The sequence below is a fragment of the Fringilla coelebs genome, assembly GCF_963513975.1.
Source record: "Fringilla coelebs genome assembly, chromosome: 5".
NCBI classification, from domain to species: domain Eukaryota; kingdom Metazoa; phylum Chordata; class Aves; order Passeriformes; family Fringillidae; genus Fringilla; species Fringilla coelebs.
The window spans coordinates 64262279-64278819 of record NC_140033.1 but is presented as its reverse complement, the minus strand read 5'-3'; the positions used below and the strand labels follow the sequence as shown (position 1 = coordinate 64278819).

General features: G+C 42.6%; 1 protein-coding gene across 1 annotated transcript; it reads right to left on the bottom strand.

Moving 5' to 3' along the window:
* Nucleotides 1-1956: 1956 nt before the first annotated feature.
* On the bottom strand, nt 1957-7365 carry MANSC4 (MANSC domain containing 4; the record flags this gene model as incomplete). Its single annotated transcript, XM_084205467.1, has 4 exons — nt 1957-1971; nt 4281-4780; nt 5652-5786; nt 7137-7365. The coding sequence occupies 4 exons, from the start codon at nt 7363-7365 to the stop codon at nt 1957-1959; spliced, it is 879 nt and encodes a 292-aa protein (XP_084061593.1).
* Between the last annotated feature and the right edge of the window lie 9176 nt (nt 7366-16541).

Genomic DNA, 16541 nt, shown 5'->3' with positions numbered 1-16541 from the left:
CCTATGTAGCACAGACAAAGGATTATATGGATGTTTATCTTTGATAATTTGTAATTGATTTAAAACTCTGGAATCACAATTTTATTGCCTTCTCACAATTAAGAAAAAAAACCAAACCTACCAAACCTTAAAAGGACATAAACCTTGCTTTTATTCTACCTTCCTGGCTTAGTAAGATTTCAACTTCGAGAGAAAGTCATTCTCTAGAAGGGGCAGAGGGAGTTCAGTATTCTGCACACCTATAAAAGAGCTGCCCATGCCAGCAGCTCGTTGAGCAGAAGCAGTGTAAGAATAAAGACATTGAAAGCTGAGGGGAATTGATTCCTGCAGCATTCTGTGTGCTGGACTCACTCCCTGCTAGGATTTCTCACTGTGCTCCGTGTGTACATACAGCCAAGGAGTGCATCTGTTCCCACTGCCAAAACACTGTCAGTTTAGGAAGGATTCTTCTTAGGTCAGGATTGTTTTCATATGGTGAGAGACTGAGTTTAATGCAGCATTTTAATTCCTATGAGAATTTGCCAGAGCTGTACTAGGACTGAAAATGTTTGTCCTGTAATCCCAACTTTGCACTGACTGATCTGGTTCTTTAGTAGTCCTTTTGGATGTGTATTAATGTAAAATTTTAGCAGAAGCTTAATATGGGGAAAATTTCAGCTGTTATCAGGTCACTCCTTTATCCAGGGACAAATGAGGGTAATGTTTAAAATTTCCATTTGAAATGGGAACATCTGTATATTTCCAAATCTTCTCTGAACGGCCATGAAACCAAAACAACTGAGGAAGTGCAATTTGACTCAAGAGAATGGTGCCTGAAGTTGTGCCTGGCTCTGTTCCAGAGGCAGTTTGGTTCTAGTATGTGCACAGGAGAAATCTGTTTCCTTAATTAGCTTTGTCAGTGCCTGTGCAAGGGCTGCCCTAGGAGCCAGCCTGGGGAGCCAGTGATGTGTACAAGGCTGGCAGGAGTGAGGCCCTGAAACGTCTGAAGAAACCCCTGAGTTTGCTTTTCTCCACAAAGCTGTTCTTCTGTACTCAGGACATGTGAGAAAATCCTCTGCAGTAGAGGACATCCCAGTTTTCCTTTGCTTTTCACAGAATGGACCTAAGCAGAACTCTGTAAGTCATGGCTGAAACAATTTGACTTTATCAATAACAATGTCTAGTAGAAAGAACAGCACAGCAAGGGAAACTGACTTTTTCATTAGCTAATTGATGGAAAACCTAAAATGCACAGGCTTCTCCAGCTCTCTGAAGTGTTCAAACCTAACTTACATACATCCTATAAATGTTTCAAATAACACAGGCAGGATTTAAGGTGACTGCTGAGCACCAAGTGTCTCTCCCAAAAACAGATGATGCCTACTAGCCAAGAGCAATGTTGGGATAAGACTCAAACTTAAGACTTGTGATTTTTACTGATAGTTTCTATGTTACTCTACAGAACTTGTGTAATGCAGTGGGCAGGACAAAAGGCAGCTTGGATGCTATTTTGAGCTCTTGGATGTTCCTCTCTGCTTTTCTGCTTCTCCCTCTAAACTGTTTGTGTTTGAAGGTGACAGTATTTCTCTGTGTCTGTGCAGAATACCTGCAACACTGGGATCTTAACCCCTGTGGGAGCCTTCCCAACCTCAAGGATATAAAATACAGGACACATTTTTAAGAAGTAAACTACACATGTCTATTTTACTGTAGAATACTTTTGCATCATCCATCTCTCTGGAAGCCTATGCTAAAGTTTAAAAACTGAAGAGTTAGAGATTAGGAGATTTAGATGTTAAAGCAGCTCTGCAGCACAATAATAAACACATCCTTAGCACTGGTCACTTATTAATGTGTCATGTGCATTACAATGTAAAAGACTGAGGTGTGCATCCCTCTGTGCACACCTGTGGGAACTTTTCTTTTATCCCCCGTATAAACATTCCTAAGAATGGACATTTTTTTTTTCCCCTGTTTTCAGGCATAGTGACGCTACAAGCACAAGGAAGGGATAAAGGGGCATTTGCTTAAAAAGGGATGTGCTGTCTGCACAAATCATCTTGCTACCCATTTCTTGCTTTCCCTCATACCTAAAATGTATTTATTTATTTCTTTATTTTCTTGTGACTCTCTTAATCTGTAATGAAATAGCTTGGCTATTGTGCTTCATATAACCCTTTTTCTGCCTCTCTCTGTCTTTTTTCCTCTGTCAACAAACCAAGAAATCTCTTCAGAACATGATCTTGCTTTAACCACTCCCTGCTGTCCCAGAAGCATTTGCTCGTGGGACAGATAGCATTTTTCATTCTGTCTCCTATATCTTTTTCTGGTAAGAATTGAGGTCCCAGTTGCATGATATGATTTTTCTCCAGAACATCATATTGAGGGTAAGACTCAGTGAAGCATCAGGGTGCTCTGAAGTGCACTCTACAGTTACTAATCTGGAGATAAACAAACCAGGGAACCAGGAATGCCTGTGGCTTGCTGCAGGGAGGGAGGTACTTTTCTGAGAGGGAAGGGAGATGAAAACCCTCCTTTTTGAAAGCAAGTGTTTAACTACCTATGACTTACTCTATTTTAAAAAATCCTACATCTGTATCCACCCCATAAGCTTTTCTTCTTTTTCTCCTTGACTCAAGCTGCTCTGGAGGCTGACTGATAGCACAGAGGAGCTAAAAAAGCTGGAGGCACTACAGATGCTCTGTGGGGCACTCAGGGCACAGCTCAGCCTGAACGGGAAGAATGGACACTTAAGGACTTGGGGACATGAAATTAGTGCAGGTCTCAGGTAAGGAAGGGATTGCAATGTGATAGGACCTGTCAGTTTTCAGCTGAGCTCTATAATATTTGTCTGAGAACAGTAATATCTTAACAGTACAGAGTAGAAAGGTGATGGCCCACATTTACAGTTTGTTTCCACACCGATACTGTAAGAGCTAAGTTCCTTAGACAGGCTTTTGTGGCTGCAAGTTCAACAATAGATCATAAATATATATATATATTGTGGATTTAAGCATCTTCCCCTATCCTTGATGCATGATTAAATCATGACTTAGATAAAAAATGCATTCTTTGCAGCATTATAAATTAATGAGTGAGGGGCATTGTTTTACCATAGGGCTGCCTCAAACTGCAAATCTTACTTTGTGAAATAGGGAGGAGATGTTGTGCACTCTACTGTCTTCAGAAACAAAAAATAAGTTGGTATTCCAATAAAAATCCCAGATATTAAACAACTAATTCTAGCACAAACTGTGTATGCCTCTGTAATTGAAGATAACAGAATAGTCAGCAATGCTTGGCAAAACCCTAGGCTAAGAAAACTGAAACACATTATCCAGCTGAAGCTTAGGTCAATGCTTAGGTCAAGAAAAGATAAATTTTCTAATCTAAATTAGATGAAGCTACCTGCGTGTAAATTCTGTATCCTAAAAACTACATGTAATTATGTAGCAATAATAATGGCATGTATATTCCCAGATTTTCTGGAGAAATTATATTTAGAATGGCATGCTGCAAGGTCTTGAAGTTTGAATTGCCTTCTTGGCAGCACTCAGAACTATAAAGTGAACACAAGCAGAATTTTAATGGCTGTATTCAGCTTGAAGAAAGGCATCCAGAAGTACAGACCTAGTTCTTTACCAAGTGTTTCTCTGAGTTTAGGTTTAGCCTTTCTTTGGCAGAAAATGATGATAATTTTGACCATTTCAAACAAAAAGACCATGTCATAAGTCACTTGTGTATTCCTGCGCTACATGGGATGTTTATTCATTCGGTAGCAAATAGACAAGTACAAAAATAACTACAGCAGGATTTGTCATCCAGTTAAACAATTCTCTGCCACACAGACATGCCAACACTGCAGCTGCACTGAACCTGGGGGAAGTGTTACAGTATTTGTCAGGCTTTAATCTGCATCAGATTATGAACCAAAATGCTTCAAACAATGGGAGCTGTGAGTGGGTGTTTCCTACCTAAAGAGACAGGGAGTTGTGCTTCATCTGCTGAGAATTAAATCATAACCAAAATATTCTGAACTAAGTTATCACTGCTTCTGTTAGAGAAGTAAGCTGGTGTATGGGGTGCATTTTTAAAATCCTGTTTGTTCCAGAGTCAGGATGGTGTTAGGACACATTACCTCTGACAGGAGCATATTTTATGAGCTGTCTGGACATGGTTGTTCTTGTCCTTACAGGTTTATAGTGACCCCTCCTGAAGCTGCAGCGCCCGGCTGTGAGGGCAACAGTGCAACAGCACAGGCAGAGGAGAGAGGAGCAAAGGACCACAGGAATCAGCCAGACCCCCAAAGCTGCAGCTTCCCAGGCAGCTGCCTCGTTGTCTGACGTGGAATTCCTCCCACTGTAGCCTTTGGTTTCATTGAGGTGTTGCTTGCTGCTGTTCAGGTGGGGAGGGGTGGGCACGTGGGATAACACCTGGGCAGGCTTGGGGCTCAAAGCTGAGTGTGCAGTCTTCTCTGAGCTGGTGACCGACCTGCTGCTTGTCCTCTTAGCAAAAGCAGTGGCTGCTGGGGAAGTGTCTGCCCTGGAATAGGCAGTACCTTCAGTTCTCTGCACTGTCAGACTCCAGCTGGGGCTGGGAGTGTTGGCTGGTAAGCCATGGCTCGTGGCGGCAGGTGGAGCTCGGAGCAGAGGAGAACCTGGCGTGGTGGCACTGTGATGTTGGCATCTTCCCCCCTCAGGGGTCTTTGTGCTGTGCTGCCTCTCAGATTTACTTGCTGAGGAGTAAGCACTTGGCTCTTGGGATTTCAGTTTCTCAAAAATGAGAAGATCTGGATCAATCCCTATTGAATTAGGATAATGTTAGTTTATTGATAAAGCTTGTCTGTACACCCACAAAAATGGAGACAGAGGCAGGGCAGGGAGCCCAAATGGACTGGAGGTGTCACTGCCTCGGGTTGTGGGACACCTGATGAGATGCAAGGGATGTGCATTTTGGGATTGCTTAGGGAAGGAACCAAAGGTGAGGAAAGGGTAGTGAGGGTAGGGAAATCCAGGAAAGCTCTGTGTGTGTGACAGTCTGCACCAGCAGCTGGAGGGAGGCTGCACCCTGGGGGCTCAAACATGCCAGTGGCAGCAACTGTTGAGTCTGGGGTCCACACTGAGCACTCTGAGGTCCAGACTGGACACAGAGCATCTCAGCAGAGCTTCTGGGGGACTTTGCATTGTATATATGTGTGTGGATATATTGATGTATTTTCACTAACACAAAAAGCAGGATGAGGCTTTTGGTGCTCCCTGTGTTAGTGTGTTTGCTTTTTTTGTTTGTCTGTGTTACCTGTGTGCTCACAGGGCATGTGCCTAATGAAAATAAACGTTCAGCCTTGTTACTGCTTGGGTCTGGGGACATGGAGCAGTGGCAGCCTCCTCTCTCAGTCTGTCAGAGCTGGGAGGGTATTTTGGCCAAGCACAGTACTCAGAGCATGAATCTTGAGAGCAGGGTATATCTTCAAGCTCCTTTCTCGCTGAGTGGAAGAAAGGGGGGAAGTATTTTCAGAAGTAGGTATGTAAATGAAAAAGGAAATAAGTCTTCATGTTTTTCAGCATTGTGTGTTACTTCAGGAGATCATTTAGCACAGCAGCTGACAGGGAATCATTTTAACATTTCCAAGAGCTGCTTTGTTTTCAGCCTTTATAAATGAAATATCTAATTACCTGTTGTGATGTTGTACAAAATGACATCAACTCCAGCCTTTAGAATGCAGCTTTCCAAAGCTGGGCAAGACATGTGCAGGCAGTTCCTGTTCTCATGAATGGCTCCATGGTAGAACACTGCTAGATTGCAGGAGACTGGAACCCAAAAAGAACAAAGGTGAGCTTATCAGCAGAATGGCCATTGCATTTTGCATGTTATGATGTTATTTAACATCAGAAGTTCATTATATTTGCCCAGATCCTGTGGTTCTCTCATTATCATATAAACTAATTGAGCATACAGTCAAAAGAGAACTTACATTCTTATTTTACATCGGGACTAGAACAGCCATATGAGTTCTACTTCTGTATCTCATTAAATAACAACTGATTTAAAGCCCTTTGAAATGCCCTCTAATGTCTCTGTTTTAGTTAAGATAGTAACAAATTTTGATAGACTATATATGATTATAAAAAGGAGCTTTCAAGTTATCATTTATTATCTCTGTAAGTATCCAATCCCATGTAGGGGGATATGAGAAAAAGTTTGTTGTTGAGACAGAACAATCTTGCTGAAATGTATGTAATTTTTCTCACCTCCCATTACTTAAGACAGAATTTGACTCTTCCCAGGATTGCTTCTGGAAGTTATGTCACTGTCAGGTTGTGAAGGTCATATTTTTGCTCATAATTCAAAATATAATCTAAATTTATATTGACTTTTTTTTTAGTAACTGGTACCTCGCTTTCATCCTCCAAAACCTTATCCCAACCCCTTTCCAGTCTGGAGAGTTTTGAAAATTTAGGCACCACAGACATGCAATTCATGTATCCTTTCTAAAATACACTCCTGTAGAGTACAAGTGCAATGTGATACAAGAAAGTACAAGGCTTAGGACAAAGAATGATTTTGTTTATTTTTACTCTGAGCCTGGGTTTACCAGAGAAAAGGGGTGGCCAGCTGAATAACTGCTATTATTTGTTGCTATAACTTTAGTGTTACCTGGTTTGCATGGTATAAACATGGAATAAGAGAGTGCTTTCTCCAAGGAAAAGAATACTCTTGTATTTCAGAGAAGGACACACTGTGTGTCCCCTCCACTCTCCCTCTCAACATGTCCTATTTGATGCCATCCTGCAGGAAGAGAATGCTGTTGGAGTCACTGTCACTGGTTGTCCTCTATAATATAGATAGGGATGACTACTGAAGAGTTACTCTCTTAATGTTGGTATTGACTACAAGCTTTGTAACAGAGATCTAAAATTGCAAAGCAGACCCTAAGATTTTAGTGTGTTCCTGGTGCAGTCTTCTGAAAAAATACAACTATCAATTTCCTTTCTCTGGGACAACAGTTGCAATGTGCCTCTGCTTTCCTGCCTGAAAAAAGATTTCTAGATCCTCCTTCCACCCCGTCTATTTCTTCTTCGAGTGAAGGACTGTTTATATAAACATTACCCAAAATGGGGGGTTTAATGTGTGCCACGACCTTGCCAACCAGCACTCACCGTTCCTCAGAAGGCAGCAGCTCCTGCTGCACTGCTGGGGGGAGGTTTCTGCATAGCCCTGCAGCAGCTGCGCTCCCCTCCTCCGCGATTCCCGCAGGTCCACCAGGAGGCCTGGGAAGCGCCGGATCCAGCAGTCCCTGTAGAAGGCGGTGGGCGAGCAGAGGCGCTGGGAGTCCCCGGGCAGCCCCAGGAGCAGCAGCACTCGTGCCGCTGCCAGCAGCAGAGCCATGGCCCCCGGCAGGGCCTCAGGGAGCCGCCCTCTGCTCCAGCGCTGCCCCAGCGCTGCCGAGAGCGTCCCTACAAAACTGAGGATGCTGCCAGGTCTGCCAGGGGCCCGAGCCAGGCCAGGGGCTCCTCCAGACAACGCCCATGGTGCTGTCTGGGCACCTGCTGAAAGAAAGCAGACATTTAATGAGCTACAGAAGATTGTAAGGGTTATTATTGCTGTTCTCTAATGTGACAGTGATCGCAGGGGTCCCAGGATGAGGGAAGAGATGAGAAAGTTTACTCCATGTTCAGAAGGCTTGATTTATTTTATGATATATATAATATTAAAAACTATACTAAAAGAATAAAGGATTTAATCAGAGGGCTGACTGAGAATTGAAAAGGAATGAATAATAAAGGCTCAGACTGACCGGAACAGTCCGAGACAGCCGGACTGTGATTGACCATTATTTAGAAACAACCACATGAGACCAATCCCAGATCCACCTGCTGCATTCCACAGCAGCAGATAATCATTGTTTACACTTTGTTCCTGAGGCCTCTCAGCTTCTCAGGAGAAGAAAATCCTAAGGAAAGGATTTTTGGTAAAACATGTCAGTGACACTCTAACTTAATTATTTGGAGGTGGGTTTGGAGACATAAAAGGGACAGGCTGTATTTAGTTATTCAGAGAACTTGTTCCTGTGGTCCCCTCTTTGTGTCTCTTGTCCTCAGACCAAGCCACACAGACAGCCTTGAGATTTGGTGAATAATAGCAAGCTCAGCACCCTGTTCCACCTCACTTTGTTCACTGTTACACTCAGTACAGAGAAACGGCTCTGTCTAGGAACACTGAGTTATCTGCTGACTGCAAAAATCTGCCTTCGTATGCAAACACATGAACCTCCAGCCAGAGGTGGAGATCTGTTCCCCTTCCTACACTATTTTGATTGCAAGAATAATAAAATTTTATTTGCAAAGATCTAGAACCAGATGAACTCTCTATGACTGGGGAGGGCTGGAATCTCCACTCAAGCTATGATTGTGTTCTCCCCCTAATAATTAAAAATATTGAGCAGTCCATACAAGATTTTCTGCTAGGAAAAGGCCTGTCAGAAAGAAAACACAGCTAACACACAGGGAGATGATTTTTCAAGTACCTGGTCTGAAACCTGAAACTCCCACATTTTTTTCCTAATAGGACCAAGTCTGATCCCCGCTTCCCACGTTACACTTTTCATACAGAAAAGCTTTAAAATATTACAATACATGAGTTGATTTAAACCCAGTGGACTGTATAGTGAGGTTGAGAGACTTAGGTAGAAGTGTAGTTTGCAATAAAAATTGGGTGTTCAGTATATAAGAATATTTTACACTGTGTTTTTATTCTTCAAGATTGAGATCAAGGGATTTCCTCCTTTCCACGTGAAGTATAGATCAGTTAAGTGGAGTGGGGAGAGCCTCAAACTCATTTTAATTCTTTGGTCATTACAGATGGTGTTTGTTTTCCCAGAACTAGGCCCCCAGTTTGGAAATTAACTGACAGGTGTAATATTTTTTTCCTTACACAGCTCACTGGAAGAGAAAAAAGCCCAGAGCAGGTTAACCCCTGTTGATCTAATAGCAAGGCCAAGGCATTATTTTATTCATTGGAACTATAATTAGGAGAATTCCAAATAAATGTCTGTTGTGGGGAATACGAGAATTAAACTGTTAGAAAGAGGCTAAGGGGGTAATTCTTCAAGCCTCTATCCTGAAAAGCAACTCTTGGCACTTGTGTTGTTTTATTTAGTTTGGATTTTGATATTGTCATCTCTGTGATAATCAGCACTTAAAACCTTAAACACATTTTAAAATACCTGACAGCTTGCACTCAGTGGACTGCACAGGGAAGCTTTTAGACATTTATCTACCATTGCCACAAGCGCTATTGACAGTGTATTTTTAAAAATATTTGTTTCAGCTTTCCAAATATCCCAAGGTATCACTTGGTTTGGAACACGCTCAAAATTTTGACAGACATGCCTGTATTTTGGCATTATATCCTGTAGTATGAATTAGTATGATTTTCAGATCTGTTTTGTTCTGTAAGATTTGCATGCAAAAATGTTGATTTCTGATTGCTTTTCTCACTCCTATTCTTTCCATATCTCCAAGAAGAGAAACCTGGAAGACTCTGAAAAATCTGGGGAAGCACTTAACAAGGAGATGAAAAGTATTCTTTCTTCCTCCTCTTTTCCTGAATAAATTTTAAGGGCAGAAATAGCTGCAAGGAAACTTGCTTTTTAATGAAAGATAAAGTGATTAAAACAAGTAAATAAATGGCTGCTTTAGGCAATTTCCTTTAAAACCAGAAAACTTCTAATAAATTTCACCATCTTCTGCCAGCTTCCCCTTAATTTCACTTTGACTTTTCAATAGGAAATATAAATTAGTGCTGAAATTTTAATTCACAGATATTTTGCAAGAAGAAAATGCCCAAGCCTTACCTGCAAACCAGGGACTGATTTTCCATGTGCTCTGCAAAGAGGGACCAAGAGGCTGCCACTGATACAGGGGAGTCTGTGGCCAGTACCAGACCAGCGCTTCATGTTATTTAGGAACTCCTTGAATCCTCACATTTCCTCCTAGGAAACAAAAAGGTAGGGGGGGCCTGTTTCCTGTGAGAATGTGAATGTTTTTGTAGGCCTTTCAATAAAAGAGATATAAATGGACCTGCCACGCTGGAACAAAATTATCTTTTTCATGATCCTTCTTATAATCACAAACAGTCCCTGAAGTTTCCCACCTGAGCCAGCAGTGAGAATGGCACAATCCAGGAGCTTCCCAGCACAAAGGATTCATCATCAGGCATTAACTCTTTTTTTGCCAAACAGAAACAAAAGCACACACTTTTTCCATAAGAAGTAACAGACACGTCTTGATTTTTGGAACTACACGTAACTTTTATGGAATATACAGTTCTATCACTCAGAATATGTAAAGACCAGAAAGGATCTATTTAGTTGTAGAATTGTGGAATGGTTTGGGTTGGAAGGGACCTCAAAGCTCACCCATTTCCACCCTCTTGCCACGGGCAGGGACACCTTCCACTATCCCAGGCTGCTCCCAGCCCCAGTCCAACCTGGCCTTGGACACTGCCAGGGATGGGGCAGCCACAGCTTCTCTGGGCACCCTGTGCCAGGGCCTCACCAGCCTCAGAGGGAAGAATTTCTTCTTGATATCCCATCTAAACCTGCTCTCTGTCAGTGTGAAGCCATTCCCCCTGGTCCTGCACTATATCCCTTGTCAAGAGTCTCTCTCCATCTTTCCTGTGGGCTCCCTTCAGGCACTGGAAGGCAACAATGGGTTACACTGAGTCTGTCTCTTCTCCAGGTATTGTGTGACAGAGCAGTTGGAAGGTGACAAGCTGAGAAGTGAGACCCAAGCCGTTTCCCACGTGAGGTATGAACCTGCCCAAGTCCTCCTGTGAATGTCAGTAATGAATTTAATGAAATGTGCAGCATAATTCTATGTGACATCAGCATGATGTTCCCTGCCTCTGTTGTGCTCCACATAAGTAAACTGGATTTCAGGCCTGTGTTAAAATCACCTTTATCTCATTTTCCTGAGATTTGCACATGTATTTTCCCTTTCTTATAGTAGTGGTAAGGTCAAAGTTTTAAGTAAGCCAAGTATATTGATAATTTCAGAATATCACTGTAACTCTGTTAAGGAATAAACATTATAAAAGACTAATGTAATGAATCATGAAATAATGAAATGTAAACATGTGGAAAAAAAAGAAACCAAGTCTTTGACATTATTCAAATAATGTGTGTGCTTTCTTTCTCCTTTAAAATTTTCCTTGAAATCAAAACTCTCTTGCAAAATATCTAAAGTCCAACAAAACTGCATTTTTTGAGAGAACTGTTTTGTCAAAAACAGCTATTAGTGGTCAGGTTTTGGTTTGGAGCAATGTATCACATTTTTAGTGACTCTGACCTTCTCTGAGGTTAGGGACAGTTGGATCCAAAGATTCTGGTTTCAGTCCCATCCCCGCACCACGGTAAAAAGAGGTGAAATATTACAGTTTCTCTTCCTGGAGCTTCATACAAGCCATTTTTTAAACCCTTGTTTCCAAGGGTTGCCAGGCCCTGAGATTCTCTTGGAGCTTGGCTTCAGACTAATTCTGGCCAAAGCTCTGCTCCAAGGCTGGCATCTGTGTATTTAAGCAAAAAGCAACACGAGCCTTAGCCAGATTAGATTTATACAAATATATATCTAGTGGCATTGCAGATTAACTTCAGCCAAGTTTTAAGACAAAAGGCACAATGTTTAGCAAACACTAATAAACAGATGCTGATTTAAGGCAGAACTTGAACTCAGCAAAGGGGATGGAGTTTCAATCTTGTGGTGATTTTTACAGAGCTGGATACTGAGTGGAAGTCTTCCATGTGGATTACCATTCATTTCACCTAGTTATTATGTCCTAAAATTCAGCACTGCCTGTCTACACCAGAATTGAAAAATATCTGCTGTTTTAAAAGCACCCAGTTGAGCCTCCTTCAGGCACAGCTGCACAAGAAATTCCTGGCTGTGGATGCACAAAGCATTTGTGCAGAGCAAACATCCCTAACAGGGGATCCAGCAGCAGACTGAGCACTGCAGCAGCCTGACCCCCATTCAGGTTTTGTCAGGGAACATTCATTTCAGCTGAGGGAGTTTCAAGGACATTCCTTAAGGGGTCTGTGGTGTAAAAAATGAACCAGGTTGAAGGCCACTGTAAGGATTTACACTCTTCCATGTCCACTCTGCTGTCTGGGGCCTGGACTCCCTCATGATCCTCAGAGAATGCCCATCACACACAGCCTTTTTGCTGCCCAGGAGCACACACTTTAGTATTAATCACTCAGATGTGATTCATACTAAAGTGATTATAGTATCTTGATAATAAACTTGATAATAAACAATCTGCTTTCAAAAAACATGTCACCCCAAGTATCTTTTCAGTAGTGCTGCAACATACTTTTATTGCAAGGAATAAATAAACAGCACATTAAAAGCAGAAAAAATAAACAGAAAATATTAGGGAATAATGTCTGAGCAATTCCTATTAGAAATAAAAGTGCCTGCTTTGTTTTTTGTTTTTCTTTTTTTTTTTTTTTTTTTAATAGCATTGCTAATGGCACTGGGTAAGAAGTGAATTGTTTGGCTGCAAATCTGAAGAGAAACTACCTTTATTTAGCAGGTCATCCTTCACAAATGCTGAAGTTCAGCTGAAGTAAAATTATGCTCTGATCAGTTCCTCTCAGAAATGCCAAGATCCTTTAGAAGACCTTTAGAAATTTTTAAATGCTGAAATACTACAGGATAATTCCTATGTTTCATATATGCTTACTTTATATCCTGTGACAGGGAAAATACTGAACAATGGCAGAAGCTGGCAAATCCTTTCCAAAATTCCTGTCTTGAGTAATTCCACTGTTACTCAATGCACAGTTCCCTGGCAGTGCAGTACAATTCCCTGGTGTCTCAGAGGGCAGAATGTGGCACTTTATATTTTATATTAGATAGCATGGATACTTTAAATATCCCAGATTCAGTTCCAGTTCACTCTTTTGACTAAAAAGGCTGAAAGGAATTCAATTTTTCCACTGTTTTTTTTTCACTCAGTGTGGTCCTTTCCTCAGAGCATTCAGGTTGGTGTTACTCTCTGGTTCTCAAGTATTATCCAGTGTCTCCCTGGCTTCACTTTTCTTTGTAGCAGTAACTCCTGAGTCTCTGTGATTCCTTGCATTTGCTATGCTGGGAAAGTCAGAGGGCTACAGAAATGTGTGCCCAGGCAGAGAAAGGCTGAGATTCTCTGTGTCATGGCTGAATGGTCTAGTACAATGGAGTGGCTGTATGAAAAAAGCTTCTTCCATTTCCACATTTTTTTCAAGAAAAGAGTGATCTCTCTTTGACCTTGGAAGAAATTCAGACATTAACTATGAGGAAATCATTCAGACACAGGGAAAAATTATGTAGCACAAAGGCCAAGGCAACCCTGGAGCAAGAGAGCCTTGACTGACACTGTCTGGTGTCTGCACAGTCCCTTTCTTGGCACTTGAGAACCCTTTTTCTTGGTATCATTTTGTCTCTCAGGTACTGTAAAGAGAGGCCTGAACTGTCTAAAACACCTTGAAGACTTTGCCCCAGGAGCCAAAGTCTAGAAGACAGGTATTGAAAAGATGAGCAGAGTTACCTTTGTCTTCCTCTCTGAGTGTATTGTTCTTCAGGACATGTTCTTTTGTCATAAACTCATGTAACATTTTAGATTTAAAATCTACCATGATTGTTTTCATGTTTGATGCTTCAGCATGTTCTTGAAGGATGATAGATAGTCCTTTATATTTGTTTCAAAGATCATGCATTTCTTTTATGGATCTGAACTACACATTTCAGCTTTGTAGCTCTAGAAATAGCGTTCCAACTCTGGAAAATACATTTCTTATTCACTTAAGGTACAACCAAGATGATTGCTGGTGAAACAGCAAAGCCTTTTCTTTGATTCCATTATAATAACATGTATTATTGATCTTAGAAGAAACCAGTATAACCTTAGAGTGGAAGACAAACAAAATTATCTCCACAAGAGTGGAACAAAAGAGTAGCCCTTGCCTTGGTGCATTTGCAGTGTAAGTACTCTAGAAGCACATCACACAGGCTGACTGATGAGTGTAGGAAAAAACAAGGGACCTGTCCTGTCAGCACACTCTGGCTTAGCACAACTGCCCCGCCCTGAGCCTGGAAAAAGCACAGAGAGATGACAATCAACCCCCAAAAAAATCAACAACAACAACAAAAGAAAACAACTGGGTAAGGAAATGGGCTTTTTGTAAAAGTGGCCACTCAGTATTGCTGACCTCTGGGGCATGTGAGAGCTCCTGGGGAAAACTGTGGGAGTCAGGGCCATCAAAAGTTTGCTGGCAGGAATAAAACACTACTGCATGCCAGAATTGATCCAGCTCATTGATGTGAGGGAGAAGGACTGGAAATCCCAGGCAGAGCAGCAGGCATAGGCTCATCTGGCAACATACAACCAGAGAAGAAATATTTCATCCACCCAGGCTGTGGTGTCAACACTTTGAGGCTGAATTTACCATAACTGACTACATGGAAAAAAGCATTCACCAATTAGGAGCTAAGTTACAAATCCTTGAAACATAAGAGACTCCAAAGCAGATGTCTAAAGATGGCAATCCTGCTGTATTCCAACAGGACAGCTTGCTGGCCATGCCAAACATGAGATCTCTGTTTTCCTTGGGAGTAATCATGATTACAATTGTTTGAAATGCCTGCCTGTGGGAATTAAAGCACAAGGAGGAATTAAGGGTTGGTCTCCTATTGAAGGGGCGAGACACTTGTTGTGTGGGATAATCTTTTGAGGGCTGAACCTGAAGCAGGGGAAAAAAACAGCCAAGTGCTCATACTTAAACTTCAACTAGGTGTAAGAAACTCAAAAAGCAAAACGCTGTGGTGCTTTATTAAAAACAGAAGACAGGAAAGTTCAATGTGAATATTAATTAAATAATGAGGAAGACTGAAAGAGGAACATAAACCAAGCAAACAGTGAAACACATTAGTAGGAAAGAGAAGGTGAGAGGTGATGGTGACCCAGCTAGTGAAGAGACCTCTTTTGGTCTGCTGGAGATTCTATAGAAAAGGATTTCAGAACATGAAATGGGGTCATCAAAAGCAAGATGATGAAGATACTTTGAAGTGAGGTGGAAAACAAACACGTGCAGAAATCTATTTCACCTCAAAAAATGCTTTTATAAAAGTCAGCAGAAAAGAACACCTGGAACTGAGATTGACATTTGTGTCATCTCCATGGGCTAGAGTTAAGAAGCTGAAGATCAACAAAACAGTGATAAAGGATCACTATCATTTCATAGAAGAAATGCTAAAAAGTAAACAACCCTGTCTTCCTTAAAAGAGAGGGGAAAAAACCCCGCAAAACAGACTAATACCACTGAAATGTTTTAATAGTGTGGAGAAAAAAATCCCTTCTGAGCAGTGAAAATAGGGAGTTGTCTGAAAACTAAGCAAGCTGCACAAACTGGACATGAGTCACACTACTGCTAAAGGGAAAGAGTTTCTGTGGTCTGCAATATCTGAAGGAAATATTTTATAAAGATCAAAAATATATTTTGAACATCTTTATAGTGTGTATCAGCATATAGAATACAGGCATGGCAGGCTTATCATCTGTTTCAGCAGATGGTAGGGTTTTTTAAAATAAAGGACTGTTTGTGTTTGAAGAATATAACAAGGCAAACAGCAAATCTATCAGTTTACCCTTGCCCAAGATTCTCAGTTAATTTGCTCTTTCCTTGTTCATGTCAAACAAATTCAGGGCTCAGTTGTTAATTTGCTATTTTCTTGTTCATGTCAAGCAAACTCGGGACCCTGGTACGCAGCTCACTCCTGAGATGTCCTGTTCCAGGAATTCAGTGTAAATAGAAAAGCTGGAGCAGCAGAACAGGTTATGCAGTGTCTTCACAGGGCAAACCGGGGGCTGGGACACGCAGGGAGCCAGGAGGGTCAGAGCAGAGTCCCGTATCGCCCTTGCCATTGCCGGGTCCCTCTGCTGCTCTGGCCGCGCAGGGGGAGCTCCGGGGGATTCAGCTCGGGAAGGGATGCGGCAGCGCGGGGATGCGATGGCACCAGGCTGGCTGTGCCGCTCACCCGCTGCTTTTTCCCTGCGCGAGTGCCTCGGGAATGCTGCCCCTGGCCAGGGATGCAGCGGTACATTTATGGCAAGGGGTAAGAGCTGCGGCTGCAGCTGCGATCCCGGCCCAAATCGGGAGAGGGGAGCGCCAGGGGGGATCGCTGTCCCCCGGAGCCCAGCACCGGCCTTTCCACCGTGCCCCTGACACCCACCCTAGCAGGGCCCGGGGGATGCCCTGACGGCCCCCCCGGCGGGCAGCGCCGGAGCGCTCAAACATTGCCTTTTTCGGGCTTTTTTTCTCTTTCCTCCCCGTGCGCGTTGTGTGCGGTTGGTTCGGTTTTTTTTTTCGCTTCCCCTTGTCACTCCTTGCAGGGCCGGAGCGGCGGCAGCGCTCCCGGCATCCCGGGGCCGCTCCGCCCATCCCGGCCCGGCCCGGCTGGCGGAGGAGGAGCCGGCGCGGCGGCTCCGGCCGGGCTGAGGCGCGGCCAGGCCCGCGGTGAGCG